General features: G+C 52.4%; 1 protein-coding gene across 1 annotated transcript; it reads left to right on the forward strand.

Annotated features, from left to right (window-relative positions):
- Window positions 1-12,199: 12,199 nt before the first annotated feature.
- Window positions 12,200-14,637, forward strand: LOC136520428 (BAG family molecular chaperone regulator 1-like). The gene is made up of 4 exons (XM_066513940.1): window positions 12,200-12,762; window positions 12,864-13,120; window positions 13,311-13,457; window positions 13,610-14,637. Exons 1-4 carry the CDS (start codon window positions 12,468-12,470, stop codon window positions 13,901-13,903), a joined length of 993 nt encoding a protein of 330 aa, XP_066370037.1. The 5' UTR covers window positions 12,200-12,467; the 3' UTR covers window positions 13,904-14,637.
- The last annotated feature ends 5,343 nt before the right edge of the window (window positions 14,638-19,980 follow it).

A 19,980-nucleotide genomic window follows, 5' to 3' on the forward strand; every position in this document is an offset into this window, starting at 1 on the left:
TAATCTTGTTATTTACTCGCATGAAGATTAGCACTTTGCAGTGTTAATCCTATTTCAAAAAAATGTAAAAGAAAAGAGTACGTCTACTACACAACTATTATGTTTTATGCAGTTTCAACATATGAATTTTTTTGCACCATAGGATTAAGATCCAACAGCCTCCACCCTTCTTCTAACTCCAGCCTCCAGGCTCCACAAATCACAATTTTTTTTCTATGGAAGGACAAATCACAGATCCGCCGCCGCCACTGCCATGGCCGGCGCGGGCGCGGGGAGGCGCGCCGGACGTGGGTGCGGCCGCCACCGCCACTGCCATGGCCGGCGCGGGGCGCGGGCGCGGGCGCCGGGGCGAGCTCGCCGGTCGCCGGTGCCGGCGCCGGCTGTCACCGGTGAGAAAGAGAGAGAGATAAAAAAAATCCATATGTTTTTTTTTTCTAAAACACATACGTGTTGTATAGTATTTCTGAAAGGAAAAATAAAAATAAGGAGAAGAAGAAAAAAAGGTCCTCTTCTCTTTTTTGTTTCAAAAAATAGTACTGTATTAACTGGCAGAGTTGCTGGTCTTTTATTACATTATTAGTCTGCCCCAAAAATGGAAGAAGAACGGCAAACACATTCTTGCATGCCCTTCTGCCGTTCCCTCGTGTACAAACTTTGAATTTAAATTCGAACTCCATCCTCCCTATCAGTCCAGCGTGTCTCCTCTCTGCTCAGTGCTCGAGAGACTACGGAGTATAGAGTAGCAGTAGCCGGTGCAGCCAGCTCAGTAGTAGCTCCAGAGCGTTATGTCGCCGGCGCACCCGGCGGCGCCAGCCCCGTCGTCCTCGCTGTCCACGCTGCTATGCCACGCGCTGCCGCCGCCGCCGCTCTGCCAGTCATTCCCGCCCACCATCCCGTCGTCGTAGTAATACGAGTGGCCGAACTCCATGCCGCCGCCGTCCGCCGCCGCGGCGTCGTCCGCCTGCTGGTACGCCATAAACTTTTTTGCCATAAATTATAGAGTTTTGCTCCTCTGAAGCTTCCGAAAAAGTTTTCAGACATCTTAAAGTAACTTAATATTAATTAATATAATATCCCCAATCAAGGCTGAGCACATTTGTCTCATGTTCTCCTGGTCATGCCCATATGTCTTTCCTGGTTAGAGCAATTCCTCACATAAACCGCTTGTGTCTCGGCGGATCGCCATCGAGCTCGAGCCCACCTTGTTGAGTCGTTGTCACTCCTCACTTGAGTTAACCATCCTGGCGACTGTTTAGTTGGAAAGTGAATCAGCTTTGGGGTCATGCCGATCTGTGAATGTAAGTAATTAACGGTAATGTAAAAATACAAGTAAAGAAATCATCAACGTATGTCATCAACGGTGATGTGATTAAAGCTTTTCTTGTCTGTTTGACGACTCAATGTGTTGATGAGCCAGTGGTCTGTTCCATGCATGTTTCCAGGAGCATCTGAACCAATGATACTTACGCAAAATGGAATTAACAAATTGACACTCGAAGAAGGAACAAACGATGAATTTGTCCATTCATATGTTTGTTACACAAGTAACAGTGAAGATTTCCTTTCTCACTTCTTTTGATAAGTTTATATATTTTTGTTAAATAAGACGGCGGCGATGCCTCCGGCCCTGTGCCAATGATGTCTGAAGCTATAGACATACAGACACCGACCATGCATATAGAACCAATGATGGCAGTCAAAAGCTTTTAATTTTGTTTTGCTTTCCGGTTTCGTTTCCAATGGGAAAAAAATTGCCATCTACATATATGCAGCCTGTTCGGTTGGCTGGTTCATATCGTTGCTGGTTCGTGAAGAAGTACTGCTGGTTGGTTTGTGTAAGAGAAAAATATTGTTCCGAATGGAAATTTACGATCATTTACGATAAGCCACAGCCAAACGAACAGGCTGATGAACGAGAAGTGGTCATCCTCTGTCTCTCTCTCTCCATTTCACACTTAACTAGCTGGCCGGCGCTGCTTCTCTTCTGCCCTGAAAAAAGAAAGGAGAAAGCCCAGCAATGGTTTGCGAGTGAGTACCAGCTTGCAGAACACATGGAGCGTCCGAAAGTCAGAACCCGGATGATTGGTCCGGAACGGGGGCATCTATCCCCAAAGTCAAAACCAACTACAGTGTGGATCAGAGAGAGATCGATAATGGGCACAAATCAGTACCACCATGGATGCTTGTATTTGTATACATACAAGTAGCTGTCTCGGGATCCACAATCAACTTGCTCGATTGCATTGCTTGGGGGCCTTTTGGCTATGCCTGCCTGACAGTACTGCATCCCTCTCTGACCGGCCGTTAAAACGTTCTGAACATCCACGCGGTTCCGATCCGGTGCCTGAAACTCGTGCTGCACTGGCTAAACAATTCCATGTTGTTTCCTTGGTCAGCGTTGCATGCAACTGATGACCAAATGTGCATATTTATATAAAAGTTCATGCAAACACTGGCTCACTTTTTTAGATAATAATGAACCACTGGCTCACTAACCTTTACTTTTCACTTGACACCCCCCAAAAAAATAAACCTTACCACTTTTCACCAGTAGGACTTTGAAATGAAAGCAATCTTGCGATAAGATGGATTATTATATAGGACGTGTGGAAGACTACTACAATGCAGAAGAAGCACAGTCGTCGTCCCTCCACAAGTCCACATGCATGATCGATGTACATACAGACGTAACCACTGATGATTGACTGATTGACCAAACGAGCTAACAAATGGGAACGAGACAGATCACATGCAGCACATGGCTAGGTAGGATGGACACTGATAACCTTGATCCTGCATGCATGCATACATAGTCAGTTGCCGGACCAAATTTTAAAAAATTGCTATAGTACCTATTACATCGAATCTTGCGATACGTGCATAGAGCATTAAATGTAAGTGAAAATAAAAACTAATTGCACAGTTTGGTTGGAAATCGCGAGACGAACGTTTTGAGCCTAATTAGACCATGATTGAACACTAATTGCCAAATAAAAACAAAAATACTACGGTAGTCCAAAATCCAAAATTCACCCAACTAAACACCCTCATAATCCATCTCGCCTATTATTAGAGTATTATATATCAGTTATTATATATATTAGGAGTACTGCTACATGCTATATCAATAGGGTAGTTGGCTAGTTGCAGATGGCATGCATGAACGACGAAGGTGGCCATATGAGCTAGCTAGCTAGCTACTCCTTCCATCCCAAATTGTAAAACGTTTGACTTTTTTGACCCTAAGTTTGACCGCTCGTCTTATTCAAAAAAATTTATGCAAATATAGTCAAATTTAAGTCATTCTTGAAGAATTTTTATTAATAAACCAAACCACGACAAAAGAAGTGATATTTTACACAAATTTTTGAATAAGACGAGTGGTCAAACTTGGTGTCAAAAAAGTCAAACGTCTTACAATTTGGGATGGATTGAGTATATCCAAATACATGTTCCAAACTGTGACTGTAGGTGGTGTTTAGTTCCCAAAATTTTGCAAAATTTTTCAAGATTCTCCGTCACATCGAATCTTTGGACGCATGCATGAAGCATTAAATATAAATAAAAAATAAAACTAATTACACAGTTTAGACGAAATTCACGAGACGAATCTTTTAAGCCTAATTAGACTATAATTAGACACTAATTGTTAAATAACAACGAAAATGCTACAGTACCATTTCTCAAAAAAATTGGCCAACTAAACAAGTTACCTAGCTAGCTAGTTAAAGTACTACTGCAGTCTAATATATGCCTGTATAAGCAAGAAGGCTGCAATATGGTGCTTCTCGAAGCAGTGTGTAGCTGTACTGAACTGAAGCGAACTCTGTGCGTGTGTGCTCATGTGATTGCTTGCATGTCTATACTCCATAGCGACTGCATGGCACTAGGAGTATCATGCATGGGTACAGCCTGCCGATGGAAGAAGAAGATGGAGGGATCGGAGCTACCAAACCTGTTCCAGGTTTACTACGGGTCGACGTCAGGAGGTGGATCGATCGGAATGATGGCCCGAACGAACGAACGAGCCGACACTTGTCTGCATAGCCGAGCCGGTCAAATCAATATAATTCGGAGCAGAAGCTTCCCTCGTTTCCGTGGAGGATAGAGATGACCATATCGCTCAAAATTTTATTCGGATCATTACCAATTTTATTCGGACCATTAGCAGATGAGAAATTACGGCGCTACCTAGCTGCTTTTTTTATCTATATATATTCGCTTAATTTTATTCTCCTCACTCACGTGTATGGACTAGCCAGCTACTAGTTACTATACTATAGGTGACGGCGTCAAGATAAAAGAGCCCGTCGCAGCTCTAGCTAATTAGCTAGGTGCGTGGCTTGCGCCCGCGCGTCCGGTCCGCCCCGTCCACATTCGTCCCGTGCCCACGAGTGCACTTCACCTCTGTCTCTGTGCCTGCCAGTCCTTCCCCTGACCCCATCCTCTCTTCAACTCTCAGCGCGGGCGACACTCGGGAGCCGGGACGAGCGCCCCCCGACCCATCGGCCCCAGCGCCTCCGTCCGCCGCCCTGCCCCCTGGGCGTCGCGCGCCCTGTCCGCACGAACACCGATTCGCCCCCGGCCAAACAACGTAAAACACTTGCAACATGAATGCAATATAAGAATGAAAACAGATGAAACATTTGGAACATGCACCTGCAACATGTGTATGAAGCACATGAAACATCCAAATAAAACACTTCCAACTTGTAACATGAAGCCACCTGCTGCAATATATGACTGAAACAGATGAAACATTTGGAACATACTGTTGCAACATATGTGTGAAACATATGCAACATCCAGATAAAAAACGATTGCAACATACGTCTGGAAACAGATGAAACATTTTGACAAACGTTTGCAACATACCTCTGAAACACTTGCAACATATGCAAACATGTGCAACATCCCTCCGATCTACCTTTGCAACATCAAGATGAAACAATTGCAACATACATTTGAAACATCTGAAATATTTAAAATATACATGTGCAATATAGAGGAGGGAAGGTCGGGCCGGTCGATTTCGGCCTTCTGGGTGGGAGTCGGCGGTGAGCCGTGGCGTCCGAGCACCACCAGCACCGGACGCACTCCGTGGGTGCCCTTGGCTCTGCCGGGGAAGACCTGAGGCGCCATGGCACGTGCGCCCCAGCGGCCATGGCGGGGTCAGCGGCGCGCCCGACGGCAATGGGGACGGACGAACTCCGAGGGAACGCGCGGCGCAGGTGACTGGGATAGGCGCGCGCGCGGCGCGGTCGGCGATGGGGGGGAGGGCACGGCGCGGCAGCCCAACGAGTGCGCGATGGGGGAAGGGGGCAGACGGATGAGGGGCCACGTTGCTTCAGGCGCCGGGCGGATAAGCATGTGAGGGGGGGGGGGGGAGGGGCGGACGGATGAGCGACCATGCTGCTTGAGGCTTCGGGGGATATGCCGATGAGAAAGTGGAGCCGTGTCCAGACAAAAGTCACGGGACAGACGGCCCGTGGTGAATCATTATCCATTAGCTATGGGTCGTCTATCTGGAACTCTGGACGAGGGCCACCAGCTTGCATTGTGTGGCACACGTAGATCACAGTCGTCACCGGACGTACGTTGAAAATCGATCGACGGCCGCCTGACAAATGTTAACGTCTGGACGCTGAAACATACTACTACTATAAAACACCGGTAGAATGTACTCCGTAGAGGTGAACACACGAACGTGCGCAATAATGGAACTATATACTTATATGTATGCAATGATGAGGCCCAGCAGGTGCCAGCACGCTGGCACAAAGAGCAAAATCTTGTAGATTCTACTACATACCTAGGTGGTGAGTTGAGGTGTAGCCACGTAGTACGTACGGCGATGATATGTGTCGTACACCGGTGAATTTGTCATCAACAGGTCCGGCCGGCCCGGGAGGATTTGGTGAGGGGACGCCGTCGCCACGCCTGTGTGCCGGCGTGCCACCCACCCGGCCAGCTGGTGAGGTGAGGGTAACTACGGACCTGCATGCCCCCTGCTGCTCCGCTCCATTCCTCTCTCCTCGTACACGGCAATCCACCCACCTTTCCTTTTTCGGGCCTTCTATCTCCGGTCATTGGACAAAAACAGACGGGCCCTCCAATTTCATCTCATTTTTATTTTTTTGTATGTACGGTCTCCTTATGTATTTAGGGGAAAATACAGAAACGGAGCGAAAAACAAGCATCCTACTTCATCTTATTTTTTTATTCTCCTACGGTCCCTTTTTTTATTTAGAGAAGAAATACAGAAACAGAGGGAAAAACAATAGAGGGTTTTCCGTCCATTTTCATAAGCCCACAATACATCCCAATGCTCGACATCAATCCAAACAGGCTCCCTCCATACTTAGGCTTTATTTAAACACATGTATCCATCTCAATCCACGTGGATTGAAGTGGTTTGGAGTGGAATTAAACTAAATTCCATTGCAATCCACTCCAACATATATAGATTGAAGTGGATACACATGTATCCCGGCTTTATAGCGAGAAAAAAATATAGGAGTAGCTAGCTGCTGCAACTGCAAGAAGGCATGCAGGAGAGAGGTAGGTAGCTAGTAGCAATAGCAATAGTCCATCATGCCATGGTGGATGGCTTGGAGCTTTCGCTGGGGGACGGATTCCCGATTCCTTCTCGTCGGCTGGCCGGGCGCGTCGACGTCCACCTGTCAGGGACGACGAGCTTAATACTACGAACGTGGAACATGCCTTGGCCACATTCCTCAAAATTAATAAATCTCGATCAGCCTGTTTATGCATACTACTACGTCAAAAGACGAATTCGGCCGAAATTCGATCATGTCGACTGCCGTACCCAACCCAACTGGATCGACCGAAATCCGCGGGACCAGCTAGCTATATATGCATGGTTTATTAATTTGGAACGAACGAACGAGTCTGAAGAAGCAAACGTGGTTAGCAACAAGCTGCTGCTGGGTGTTTTGTTTTGGCACGGCACGAGCGAGGTCCCTCTAACTGTTGGGGCCTGCCAGGGTTGCGCCTGCATGCGAGGCTTGCCGCGCCGGGAACACGCGAACATGAACAGACACACGGCCGCCGGCCGGCCGGTAGGTAGGTTCCTTCCAGCGTCTTTTTCGGCGGCGGTCAACGCCGGCCCCGGCCCGGCCGATGGAATGGAAGAATTGAAGAGCCATGGAGATGGAGGGGCCCAGGGACCAGGGCGGGCGGCGGCCAGCGTGGAATGGAGGGGAACCCCGCGACACTCCTCACTGTCGGTGGAGCGCAGACTGTCACGTACGTGTCACCTTGTGCAAAAACAAGCGCAACGATCGTATCAGTATCACCTTCGGCAACTTTTGCTACTGCTCTCTCATATTCTCGATGCATGACCACCGGTTTCCTTTTTCCAACCTTTTTCTAGTGCCGCAGTGTTAGTTACGACTCCTAGTATTAATCATCCACTGTACGTGAATGATGTATATTTAGCATGGGACACGGCCCTGTCACCCACATGCTCACTGGAGTACTACCCACTGAGTTCGTTGTACTACTATTTCCACAACGGCAAAGGTGTAATAAACATATATAAAAAAGATATTAATACAGTGTTCACTATATTAAATAAGCATTGTGAGATTTATTATACAGCATATATCTTTTAAGAATATATCTATTTAGAGTTATAAATGGTGATACTATTTTTAAAATGGGCACGGCTATTGCAGGGTCGGCCGAGCGTTAGGCCAGTGCCACAGCCCACCGCTCTGCACGTGCGCTCTCTCTCTCATGTTCATCTTCTTTCTCGACACCGCGGTCTCACTGCTGAAACCCTAGCTCACCCGCGGCGCCATCTTCTTTCCTCCCCCCCCCCCTAGGGGGGGTCTCCGCCAGGGCCATGGCGCCCCTGCCCCGACCGCCTCCACCACCGCCAGGGCCCCTAAACCGCCCGCCGGCCTCCCCACATCCTGGCCGGCCTTCCTCCCCAACCCCCTTTCCTTGTAAGGCCGTCAGAGTTTGGGAAGATGAGGGAGAGATCTCTCCCTCATCTTCCCAAACTCTAGAGCTCGCCGGAACCCTGAAGAGCGGATCCAGAAGGAGGAGGAGGCCTACCTCACCGGTGCTAGAACCCGCCGCCGCCGCCGGAGAGGAGAGAGGGAGGATCCGTGTGGGGAGGACGTGGAGGAGATGGGGCTTGGGCACGGGCACGGGGGTAGGTCGCCGTCAGGGAGGAGGTCGCCCTGGAGCAGCTCGCCGAGCGTTAGGGAGGAGCTCGTCGGGAGAGAGAGAGAGAGAGAGAGAGAGAGAGAGAGAGAGTGTGCAGGCGAGCGGCCGTGCGTGGCATTAAGCGCCCGTAAAGAAGTCTTTACCTGTTAAAATATATATCTATTTAGAGTGATAAATAGTTTGACCGGCTAATCTATAATCAAACTTTTTTTTGAAACAGAGGTGGTACAAGAAAACGTATGCCTTTCTCAACTAGGAGCAAGAGCAGCGGCAGCAAGCAGCAGGGGTCACTGTTACTGTTAGTGAGACGGCCAATGTACATATAATGGCGTCCTTCCATGATTGGAGATTTGACGCGGACGCGATGACGCTATGGTAGCTAGCTTTGCCACCGTCTGATTAGATCGCACTGTTCACTCCTCCTCTGTACTCCCACTGCATGTTTGGCCCCTTGTATTAATGCCCATGGACATCCATCACAATTCATTTATTTCTGTCTGGTTTTTTTTCCCTCGTAAAAACACCGACGACGATTTTCCGTGTACCTAATCGTACCAGCATCAGCATGCCGATCCGATCACGTCGTCCGGACGCTGATTGCACACTTGCTAACGTAGTTCTGTCGCTTCAATTCGCCTTCGCTGCCAGGAGCGAAGCCGGTGGATGATACATTTCTCCTACGGGGACAAGAGTTTGTACTACATTTCTCTAGTATTACAGGTGACTGATCTTTTTGTTACGGGAATTGGTGGCGCCCGGACGTCCGATGGAATAGGATTCCACTAGACGGTACTAAACAGCCCAGCACAACGTGCCGCACTCTCACCGTATTGCTGCAGTCCTTCCCCGTCTGCCTCGTCCCACCAAGCACACGTACCCCGCCCCCGTCCGTCTCGCCCCACCCTGCACATGCCGCTCCTTCCCCCTAGCTCCCTCCACTCTCTCCACGCGGGCAGGACCCGGAAGCCGGGACAAGGATGAGCATGACCCGTCCGCAGGTCCCAGGCAGGCCGCTCGCCCTATCCGCCGGCCCCTGGCTCGCCGCGCCCCTTCCTCCAGAGCCCGGTCCGTGCCCCACATGATTCTCTGAACATACCTCTGAAACACGAAACACTTGAATTAAATGCAACAAAAGTCTGAAGCAGATGAAACATTTGGAACATACACTTACAACATGTGTGTGAAATATATGTAACATCTAGATAAAACACTTGCAACTTGCAACATGAAAACACTTATTATTGCAACATAAGACTGAAACAGCTGAAATATTTCAAACATACTCTTGCAACATATTTGTGAAACATAGGCAACATCCAAATAAGCACACCTGTAACATACGTCTGAAAAAACAGATGAAACATTTAGAACGGATGATTGCAACATACGTGTACCACCATTGCAACATGTGCACCATCCATATGAAACACTTGCAAACCTCTGGAACATCTAAAATAATTGAAACATACTCTTGTAACATTCGTTTTCAACGCAACATCTCCTTGTTGCTCGGCACAATAGAGGCCCATCGATGTGTGGTGTTCACCGGAGGCAGCGGCCCGATGACAGTGGCTGCACGTCGCGGAAAGGAGGCATGGGCCGCACGAGCGCGGTAGGGCGCCACGCCTGGCAAGGCCGGCAGCCAACCGCCGCGACTCGAAAGCGGTTGCGTGTCGTGCCTGACAAGGCCAGCGGCCGAGCGGTGCGCCTCGGAGGCAACCGCGCGTCGTGCCTAGCAAGGCTAGCGCTCGAGCGGTGCGCCTCGGAGGCGGCCGCGCGCTGCGCCTAGGAGGGCCAACAGTCTTGTGCTCGGAGGCGGTAGGCGAGCGGATAAGAGCGATAGGAAGAGTAACGAGTGGATATGAATAAGTGGATGATGAGTTTTTTTTTACAAACGAAGGAGTGTGGGTTGTTGGACTGGCGTCGTGGCCTAGGAACGGAGCGTCTGGGCGGACGGACGCCCGGTCCAGAGCATTAGAGTTTGTTATTGTTCAGGCAACATATAATTTTACTGTTGTTTGGCTATAGAAAGAAAGGAGTCTGTCTATGTCATAGTCGGGTGTTTTTTCCGGTTTCAACACCCGATTTTTTTTCAACTATACGATGAAGATCCAACGGTCCTGGTCCTTTCTTCTACCTCCAGACGCCGCCGCAAGAGCTCGCCCCCGCCGCAGCCCACCATAGGAGCTCGCCCCGCCGTCACCCACCGCGCCCGCGGCGGCCTCTCTCTTCCCCTCCCCTCTTCCCGCCGCCAAATTTTTCTCTAACTCCGGCGAACGGTCGCGACGCCCCCGCCCCGACCTGGCCCGGCCGCCTCCACCAGGGCCCCACCGTCCCCACCGCCTGGCCTGCCTGCCTCCCCCGGCCGGCCCCTTCTATACCCGCCGGAGTTAGAGAAGAAAGAGGGGGAGAGGCTCACCGGAACCCTAGTCACCGCCACCATCGTCTTCGTCTGCGGTGGAGGAGGAGGAGGAGAAGGCCGCCTACCTCGTTGGAGCCGGCGCCGCCGCCTCCGGAGGGGAGAGAGGAAGGCGTGCGGGCACGGACGTCGGGTTGTCGGAGTCGGGGAAGAAGGAGAAGGAGGTGGGGGAGAGGCGTCGGGCGCAGGAAATTCTAGCGCCGGCGGCTAGAAAAACACTCGGTTGTGCGTTAGCTTTTCCGATAAAAAGTGTAAATTGTCTCTTCTTAGCTTACCTTTTAATTATCCTGGTAAGTTGTGCAAGATTGTTGTGTGAAAGTTTAGGCCCCTGAGATAAAAAGCAGCTCCTTTTATACTACGAGGGTGTAATTCTTAGCCCCTGAACGGTGAACCTGATGAATGAAGGACAATACAACAGTATTATGTGACAGCTTCAAACCGTTTGCTGTTTCCTCAAAACTACAGTATCATCCGACAAATAAAGCCGCGTATTAACACCGCAGGTTTAGTTTGTTCAGGCTTCAGATCAGTAGTTGGATCGGAGCTAACTAACCCAAATCATGCCTCCTCCGATCCGGCGCTAATAATGCTCTTGCTCCTCCCCTGATCACACCCTTTCTCCGCGATGATTCGTTCATTTCCATCACCAGCTGCATATGCATCTCTGCATGTGCTGAACGAACTACCGGTCTACCCAGCCAGCCAACTGCTGCTGCATTGCTGAATGCTGGAATTGCTGATGCAGTGGTAGTTCAGTATAATTTTAGCTCAGCACGAGTGACTAGTCAGTGTGAGTGAGCACCTGCAACCGTTTCAAAATCATTCGTGGTTGTTTCTGCTTGTCGCAAACGGCAAACGTAAATTCAAATGCAAATTTTCCTTGTAAAATTGTGGTGCTGGTACGGTGGGCGATCGACGGTTGAGACGTCGTTGCTGCCTGACAGGCACAGCCCATCGCGATTAACGTCAAAGCACAGGCAAAAACCCATGATTACGAGACGCCGCTCTCTCCGCCCTCTCCTCTGCTGGCATTGGTAGCCGACACTGCGCGATTCCAACGTCCAACCAAACCGAAAGAATCGGGCGTCACCGATCAGGATTCTTCTACTATTTTCTTATTGATTATCAAACAAAAACCGCAAATAAATCCACAATTAAATAAATAAATCCAGGCAGGTAGCTAGCGTGAAGACAAGCAGGAAGCAGCACCGAAATGATGGAGCAAGATCAATCTGTTTTTTTTTTGCAGGTAGCAATAGCAATAGCAATAAATAAACAAATGAAATGGTTTCACATCAGCATCATCAGCTAGAGACATGCAGTGAACCATTTCATTTCTTTCTGCTGCGCGAATTAAAAACGGTTGGTTGCGATCGATCGATCGAGCCAAGCTCTCTGAAAGTTAATTAATCAATTAACCGGAATTATGTATGAGAAGTGGGGCTTGCGATTTTAAATCGTCTTCCTCCTCTGGACCTGATGACCGACGATGGTAATGGTAATGTATGCGGTCGCGGCCATGTGGGCAGTGGCCGCCGCTTCCGGTATTCTATTTGGCGTATATATTCCCCCTGTCCATGCGGTGGTTCCCGCATCCACCTCGCCCGCTGCCTCTCATTATTTTCTTCTCCTCTTCGCTGTCCATCCATCCATCCGTCCGTCGGTCTTCTTCCTTGGCTTCTCCCTCCGATCCCCGCTGCCCGCCCCACCTGCCTTCATATTCGCCGCCTGGCCGACAAGCTGTGGGCTAGCTAGCTAGCTGGGTGTGCTTTCTTTCGCGCCATTGCCTCGATCGGCGGCGGCGGCGGCGCCCAGGTTTGAGCAGTCGAGCAGGCAGGAGACAGGCAGTATGCTGGGAGCGAGCCCCAAGAGCAGGAAGGGCGCGCCGGTGAAGCTGGGGTCGACGAAGGAGGCGCCGGCGGCGGTGGCGGTCGCCACCGGTGGAGGGAACGGCGGAAAGGTGCCGGCGGAGGAGGTGTGGGAGGTGCGGCCCGGCGGGATGCTGGTGCAGAAGAGGGGCGGCGGGGGCGGGGCGGGCGACGACGAGCCGTCGCCCAACGTGAAGCCGGTGCCCACCATCCGGGTCAAGGTCAAGCACGCCGGCGTCACGCACGAGATCTACATCAGCTCCGAGGCCTCCTTCGGTCAGTCATCGGCTCCGCTCGCTTGCTCGTTTGTCTCGTCCGTTCGTTCGCGCCGGCCGCCGGCCTGACTCTGCTGCTGCTGCTGCTGCTGCGGTGTGCAGGGGAGCTGAAGAAGCTGGTGGCCGCCAAGACGGGGCTGCACCCGGACGACCAGAAGGTGCTGTACAAGGACAAGGAGCGCGACTCCAAGGCGTTCCTGGACATGGCCGGCGTCAAGGACCGCTCCAAGGTCGTCGTCGTGGAGGACCCCGAGGCCCGCGCGCGCCGCCTCATCGAGGAGCGCCGCAACGGACACCTCGAGAAGGCCGCCAGGGCCGTCGCCGCCGTCACCGCCGGGGTCGACAAGCTCGCCCCCAAGGTACATTTTAGCCATCCCCATCTATCCATATCCATCCATCCATCCCAAAGATTGCATCTTTTTCCGAGCCCATCTCGAGAGCAGAACGAACAGAACAGGGGACTAGGGGAGTTGACCAACCAAACAAGCAGTCGGTGCTGCTCACCTCTGATTCTGAAAAAAAAAAAAAATCTGATTGGCGGCTTGGCAGGTGGCGGCGCTGGACGCGTCGGTGCGCAAGGGGGAGAAGGTCGCGGAGAACGACGTGGTGCAGGTGACGGAGCTGCTCATGAACGAGCTGCTCAAGCTCGACGCCGTGGTCGCCGACGGCGACGTCAAGGCGCAGAGGCGGATGCAGGTGAGTGAGAAGCAAGCATTCACTAGTAGCAGAGTAGCAGTACAGTAGCGCATCAATTCGATATTTCGCCTCCCCACCCCACCCGCGTTGAATTCCAATGCCGCGGCTGACTGAATTCGAATCGATTCCGGCCGCCGCCGCCGCCGTCGCAGGTGAAGCGCGTCCAGAAGTACGTGGAGACGCTGGACGCGGTGGCGGTCAAGAACGCCGTCATCATCCGCAAGTCCAGCGAGAAGGCCGCCCCCAAGCCGGCGCCACCGCCGCAGCAGCAGCAACCGAGGCACCAGCACCACCAGCAGCAGCAGCAGCAGGGGCCGACGCGGTGGGAGATGTTCGACCTGCTGTCGTCGCTGCCGTCCACGTCCTCGGCCTCGTCAACGACCACCGTCAGCTCCACGGCGTCCTCTGGCGCGCCGCCGACGAACCGCCTGGACTGGATGCTCTGACGAGTGAGTGCAACCCGGCACCGGCCACCAGCGCAAAAGCAGCAGCCAGTCAGATGTGGGGAAAAGCGAAAGGCTGGTGCGATGCGATGCTTGTGTGCCAAGAATTGCACCCCCTGCCCATCGATGAGGCCATGATTGGGCAGGCAGGGCTACCTAGCTTGGTCACACAGCTGCATTGCGCTGCATGGTACCGTACCAGCCAATTCTAGCTCATCAATCATGTGAGAGTATTTCTTTTTCTTCTCCTTTTTTCTTTCTTTTTGAGATTCTTTTTTCTTCTTCTGTTCTTCTTCTTCTTGTTGTTGTTCATGAAACGTTTGAGATTCTTTTGTGTGCATACTATTCAGATAGAGAAAGAGAAAGAGAGAATGAGAGAGTTGGTTAGGGCAAGTGAAGTGTATTCAGATTGGAAATAATTAAGCTAGTCGAGTCAAAGAAAGGGTTGTCTTCCATGTCCAACTGCAGTTGTTGGTGTCTGAACTCTGAAGAAAGGAACAAAGAAAGAAATGTAGTCATGCCTGCGTAGTGCCTACTACACACATTACATACAGTACTACTACTACTACCACCAATACATGGATTGTGAGTATTACACAGTTGTTTGAGAGTGATGAGAGATCGATCGATGGTCGGTTGTCTGTCACTCCTCACTGCTGTGGTGGTGCAGATGCAGAGAGTTTTTTTTTTCCCTTCTCCTGTATAATGCAGCAATCAAGCAATAAAACAAAAACGTTTTAAATTCCTGTTGCTGTTGCTGAGTTAGTTGGCGCCTATCTGTCAGAGATGATGAACAGTGCCTGGGTTGGTGCGCTGTTGAATTCTTTCGTCCTTAGCTTATAAGCCGTACTTTATCGGCCAACCGTGTTTTTCTCTCACAGTAAATCAGTCAACAGTACTTTGGCTTATTAGTCAAGCGACAGGGCTTTTACGGTGCTGCCACACCACACCACATTTTTAGGTGCCCCATTTGCATCCAACCACAATTCCAATTCCCGTTTGGTTTGCTTGTTGCTCACTTGATAAAAGCAAAGAACCCAAGCAGGACAGATGGAGAAGGAGAAGACGACGACGACGACGACGACTCGCTCAACCAACAGCAGTGCAAGTGTGCAACTTGGTCTGCTGATTGATCAGTTGATTAATCGGCGGATTAGCAGGAGCCCGTTGCCGTTGCAGAGGCTGGCAGTGTGGTGTGCTGTCAGCGGTGCGCCCGTGTATGCAGCAAGCGTATTATCTCCGGTGGTTGAGAAGTGGGGGATCATGCTCATGCGTGCCAATGCCCGATGGTGAGATGCGAAATGCCCGGCTCTTCGCTCTCGCGTTGCTGCTGGACGGAGAGGGAGATGCCTCCCGACCGACTAATGCCTATCACCCATGAATCGTTTTGTTTAGATACACCCCCAAAAAAAATGGCACCAATTAGAGAGAGGCACCTATGGTCCATCAACCTGCATATGATAGTGATTTTGAAAGATAAAACATTCGCAAGTTTTTAGATATATATACTCTCTCTATTTAAAACTATAAGATGTTTTGACTTTTTTTAAATTCATAGCTTTCGATATGTACTTAGATACACAGTATGTGTCGGCGTTTTGGACCGGGGGTCCTCAACCAACCAACTAGTGAATTTGAACTGCGTGCCCCTAATCCCGGATGGTGATACAAAGAGACACAAGGTGTATACTGGTTCAGGCAATCGGTGCCCTACGTCCAGTCTGAGAGATCGATCTTGTATTCCTTGCACCGAAGTGCTTGTAGTAGGGGGTTACAAGCTGGGTGAGAGAGGGAGCTAGTCCCAAGTCTCGGCGTGGAGCGGTGCATGCGCCTCGGAGTCGGCCTCCAGAAATGGCCCTGGCTGCCCCCTTTTATAGCTGTAAGGAGGGAGCCAGGAATACATGAGAGAGCTACACATGGAGCCTTAGCGAGGAAGGAAGATCTAGTACTGTGGCCTATTCCTGTAGCAGCACAGTGTCAGGAATGGCAATTGGTACTTGATCACTGGTGCATCATGCCGGCCATGCCCGAGGCTGTTGAAGTCGTAGGGGTCCTCGTTGACGTCTAGTCAGCATGGCCTCCGCTGTAGGTGACATGCCGTGCCTTGTGAATTTTTGACTTGGTGGCGCGCCGAGGCCTGGCAGGTGTTTGTGGCTGACTGTGCAGAGGCCTGGGAGGTGACCTGAGTATGATGCGGGGGCCTCGGTGGTCAGCGTCGTACCCGGTTTAGGTGGAAAAGTGCAGGGCATGTGGCCACAGGGCATGGTAACCCCTGCACCGTCAGTAAGGGATGATAAAAAGGAGACTTGACCGTTGTCCCATTGCTCCTGTTGCTGTACCCTGCCAGTCGTGGCTGACGTAGTGGGTGCATTCAAGCGCATTAAATGGATGGGACAGCCTGCCAGAGGGACGGCCTCGGCGAGAGGGCCTCGGCGGGGGGAATCGGCCTTGGCGAGAGGGCCTCGGCGAGGGGCGTCGGCGGGGCGAATCGGAGAATCGGCCTCGGCGAGAGGGCCTCGGTGAGGCGAATCGGAGAATCGGCCTCGGCGGGAGGGCCTCGGCGAGAGGGCCTCGGCGAGGCGAATCGGAGAATCGGCCTCGGCGGGGCAAATCGGAGAATCGGCCGAGGCCTCGACGAGAGGGCCTCGGCGAGAGGGCCTCGGCGGGGCGAATCGGCCTCGGCGAGGGGGCCTCGTGGTTGTCCTTCGGCTTTGATATTTGTAAGGTCTAAGCAATCTTTTTTGTTCTTGCTTAGGGTACCCCTTTTTATGGTATCCGATAGTAGCCCCCGAGCCTCGGGGGGAGTGCGAGCACTCTCCCTAAGGGTTTGTCGAGACTTGGCTTACAGCTGCTCTCGTCGGGATTGTGTTTTGTTTTTTGAGGTTCCGGTGGGTGCGCGCGAGCGCACCCGCCGGGTGTAGCCCCCGAGGCCCTAGAGGAGTGGAGTTACTCCTCCAGGGGCTTTTTTCGTTTTCGTGTTCGAGTGAGGAGTTTTTGTCGTATTTGCCGAGCCCACAAGTGCGAGTTTGGGTCGCGGGGTTTCGGCAAGGTCATAGGGAGAGCCCCCGAGCCTCTGCACGAAGCGAGAGGGCGATCAGGAGTTCCCCTGGCTTTTTATGCGACCCTCGGACCTCCCTGTCGGTCTCGGACATGATTTACGTCGTGGCAGAGGACGATGAGAAGGACGAGGAGGAGGTGATGAAGCTTGGTGGAGGCGGCTGAGGCCCCTGGCACGTCGCTGGCCCGGCTGTTCGAAGAGGAGGTGGCTCCTCCTACGCCGTCCGTCGACGCTGGCGACCCCGTATTCTAACCTGGGTCAAAGGGGTCATGTAATAGATTAGGACGTACATCATTGTACCATAACGTTTGTGGCCGTCGAGGCCTTTTCAGTACTTGTGTATATATGCATCTTAATCGTTTTCTATTATGTTTCCCAGCCCTTGCTCTCTGCTCCGTTTCTGAACATATCACTTGCAAAAAACTTCCTCGGAGCCCAAGCTGCCCCTCTAGCAAAAGGTGGTGAGGGAGTTGCCGTAGCCCAGATGCGTAGGCAGTCTCGCGGCTCGGCCGGCCTTTTGGCCTCGAGGCATACTTTCGGTCCTTAGGTTTTTTACAATTGATTTGTCAGAGTACGCGAGAGAGTTCGGCGTAGGAATTTTTTCGAAAAGACGACTAAAAAACGGTGTCCCCCTGTCTCGTTTTTAGACAAGTCCTTTGCAAAAACTTCCTTGGAGCCTAAGCTGCCCCTCGGGTGAAAGATGGTGAGAGAGTTGCCGTAGCCCAGAGGCGTAGGCTGTCTCACGGCTCAGCCGGCCTTTTGGCCTCGAGGCAAACTTTTGGTCCTTAGGTTTTTGCAAGCGATTTGTCAGAGTTCGTGACAGAGTTTGGGATTAGGGGGGGAGGTTCCCCCCTAGCCCCTGAGGGAGGCTCGGTTCTGCAGAGGCAGAGTCGAGTCTCCCCCCTTGCGTTATCGTAACACCGAACCCGTACCGATGGGCTCGGGGGGTTCCTCAAAAATTTAGAACAATTAAAGAATGCTTCTTTATTGTATTTCGAGGAAAATTGTATGACACTTGGGAATTTAAGGGTAGAAGCGACGTATCTGTTCTATGTTCCAAGTGTTGGTGAGGATTTCGCCCTTCTCGTAGGCTAGCTTGTAGGTCCCGTGCTTTAGTACTTGGGTGGGCCACCAACTTCCAAGTCGTCAATGAGGTCACTGGCCTTCCTGGACTTGTCCTTGATGTCGTCCACACCGGCCTCGACGGTTCGCCCGATGTGCTCGCCCAAGACCTGGGTGGTGCACCGCTGGTACGTGGCCCCTGCATTTCTAAGACTGAATGGCATAGTCACATAGCAGTACATGTCGAATGGGGTGATGAAAGAAATCGGCTCCTCAGGAGGTGGCGGGGCAGAGCTTGATGGCAGGACGTCGCTCCGCGCTACCGGCGTCTTTCCCCTGCCCAGGCTTAAGCTAGACAGGTCCCCAACCAGGGACTCTGTACCAACAGCCGGGCATGGGATGCCGACGGGGCGTCGCCGCATGCCGCCGGCGTTTCACCCATGTCTAGGCTCAGGCAAGTCAGGTCCCCAACCAGGGACCTTGTGCCAACAGCTGGACATGGGGTGCCGGCAGAACACGGTGCGCCACCATGAGCTCGCGTGGTGTCAGGGTGGTCCTACCCGCGTTGCGCCTGGCGAGCGTGACGAGAGCGGCGGCTTGGGAGCCGCCCGTGCCTAGGCTGCTGGTGCGTGATGTCGCCGTCGGTTGACGGGGCTCTGGGTGGGAGGAGTACCACGTCGTACTTGTATCCTAGAGACATGAACTCTAGGCCCCCGAACCAGATCATTGCGCTGAGATGTAGTGGTCGTATGGGGTCTGCCATTCGGGACTTGTTGGGATGATTAAGCTTACACGCAGCATTCCCCTACCTGGCGCGCCAACTGTCGGCGTTTTGGACCGGGGGGTCCTCAACCAACCAACTAGTGAATTTGAACTGCGTGCCCCTAATCCCGGATGGTGATGCAAAGAGACACAAGGTGTATACTGGTTCAGGCAATCGGTGTCCTACGTCCAGTCTGAGAGATCGATCTTGTATTCCTTGCACCGAAGTGCTTGTAGTAGGGGGTTACAAGCTGGGTGAGAGAGGGAGCTAGTCCCAGGTCTCGGCGTGGAGCGGTGCGTGCGCCTCGGAGTCGGCCTCCAGAAATGGCCCTGGCTACCCCCTTTTATAGTTGTAAGGAGGGAGCCAGGAATACATGAGAGAGCTACACGTGGAGCCTTAGCGAGGAAGGAAGATCTAGTACTGTGGCCTGTTCCTGTAGCAGCACAGTGTCAGGAATGGCAATTGGTACTTGATCACTGGTGCGTCATGCCGGCCATGCCCGAGGCTGTTGAAGTCGTAGGGGTCCTCGTTGACGTCTAGTCAGCATGGCCTCCGCTGTAGGTGACATGCCGTGCCTTGTGAATTTTTGACTTGGTGGCGCGCCGAGGCCTGGCAGGTGTTTGTGGCTGACTGTGCAGAGGCCTGGGAGGTGACCTGAGTATGATGCGGGGGCCTCGGTGGTCAGCGTCGTACCCGGTTTAGGTGGAAAAGTGCAGGGCATGTGGCCACAGGGCATGGTAACCCCTGCACCGTCAGTAAGGGATGGTAAAAAGGAGACTTGACCGTTGTCCCATCGCTCCTGTTGCTGTACCCTGCCAGTCGTGGCTGACGTAGTGGGTGCATTCAAGCGCATTAAATGAATGGGACAGCCTGCCAGAGGGACGGCCTCGGCGAGAGGGCCTCGGCGAGACGGCCTCGGCGGGGGGAATCGGCCTCGGCGAGGGGCCTCGGCGGGGCGAATCGGAGAATCGGCCTCGGCGAGAGGGCCTCGGTGAGGCGAATCGGAGAATCGGCCTCGGCGGGAGGGCCTCGGCAAGAGGGCCTCGGCGGGGCGAATCAGAAAATCGGCCTCGGCGAGAGGGCCTCGGCGAGGCGAATCGGAGAATCGGCCTCGGCGAGGGGCCTCGGCGGGGCGAATCGGAGAATCGGCCGAGGCCTCGGCGGGGCGAATCGGAGAATCGGCCTCGGCGAGAGGGC

This window comes from Miscanthus floridulus, chromosome 18 (assembly GCF_019320115.1).
Source record: "Miscanthus floridulus cultivar M001 chromosome 18, ASM1932011v1, whole genome shotgun sequence".
Lineage (NCBI taxonomy): Eukaryota > Viridiplantae > Streptophyta > Magnoliopsida > Poales > Poaceae > Miscanthus > Miscanthus floridulus.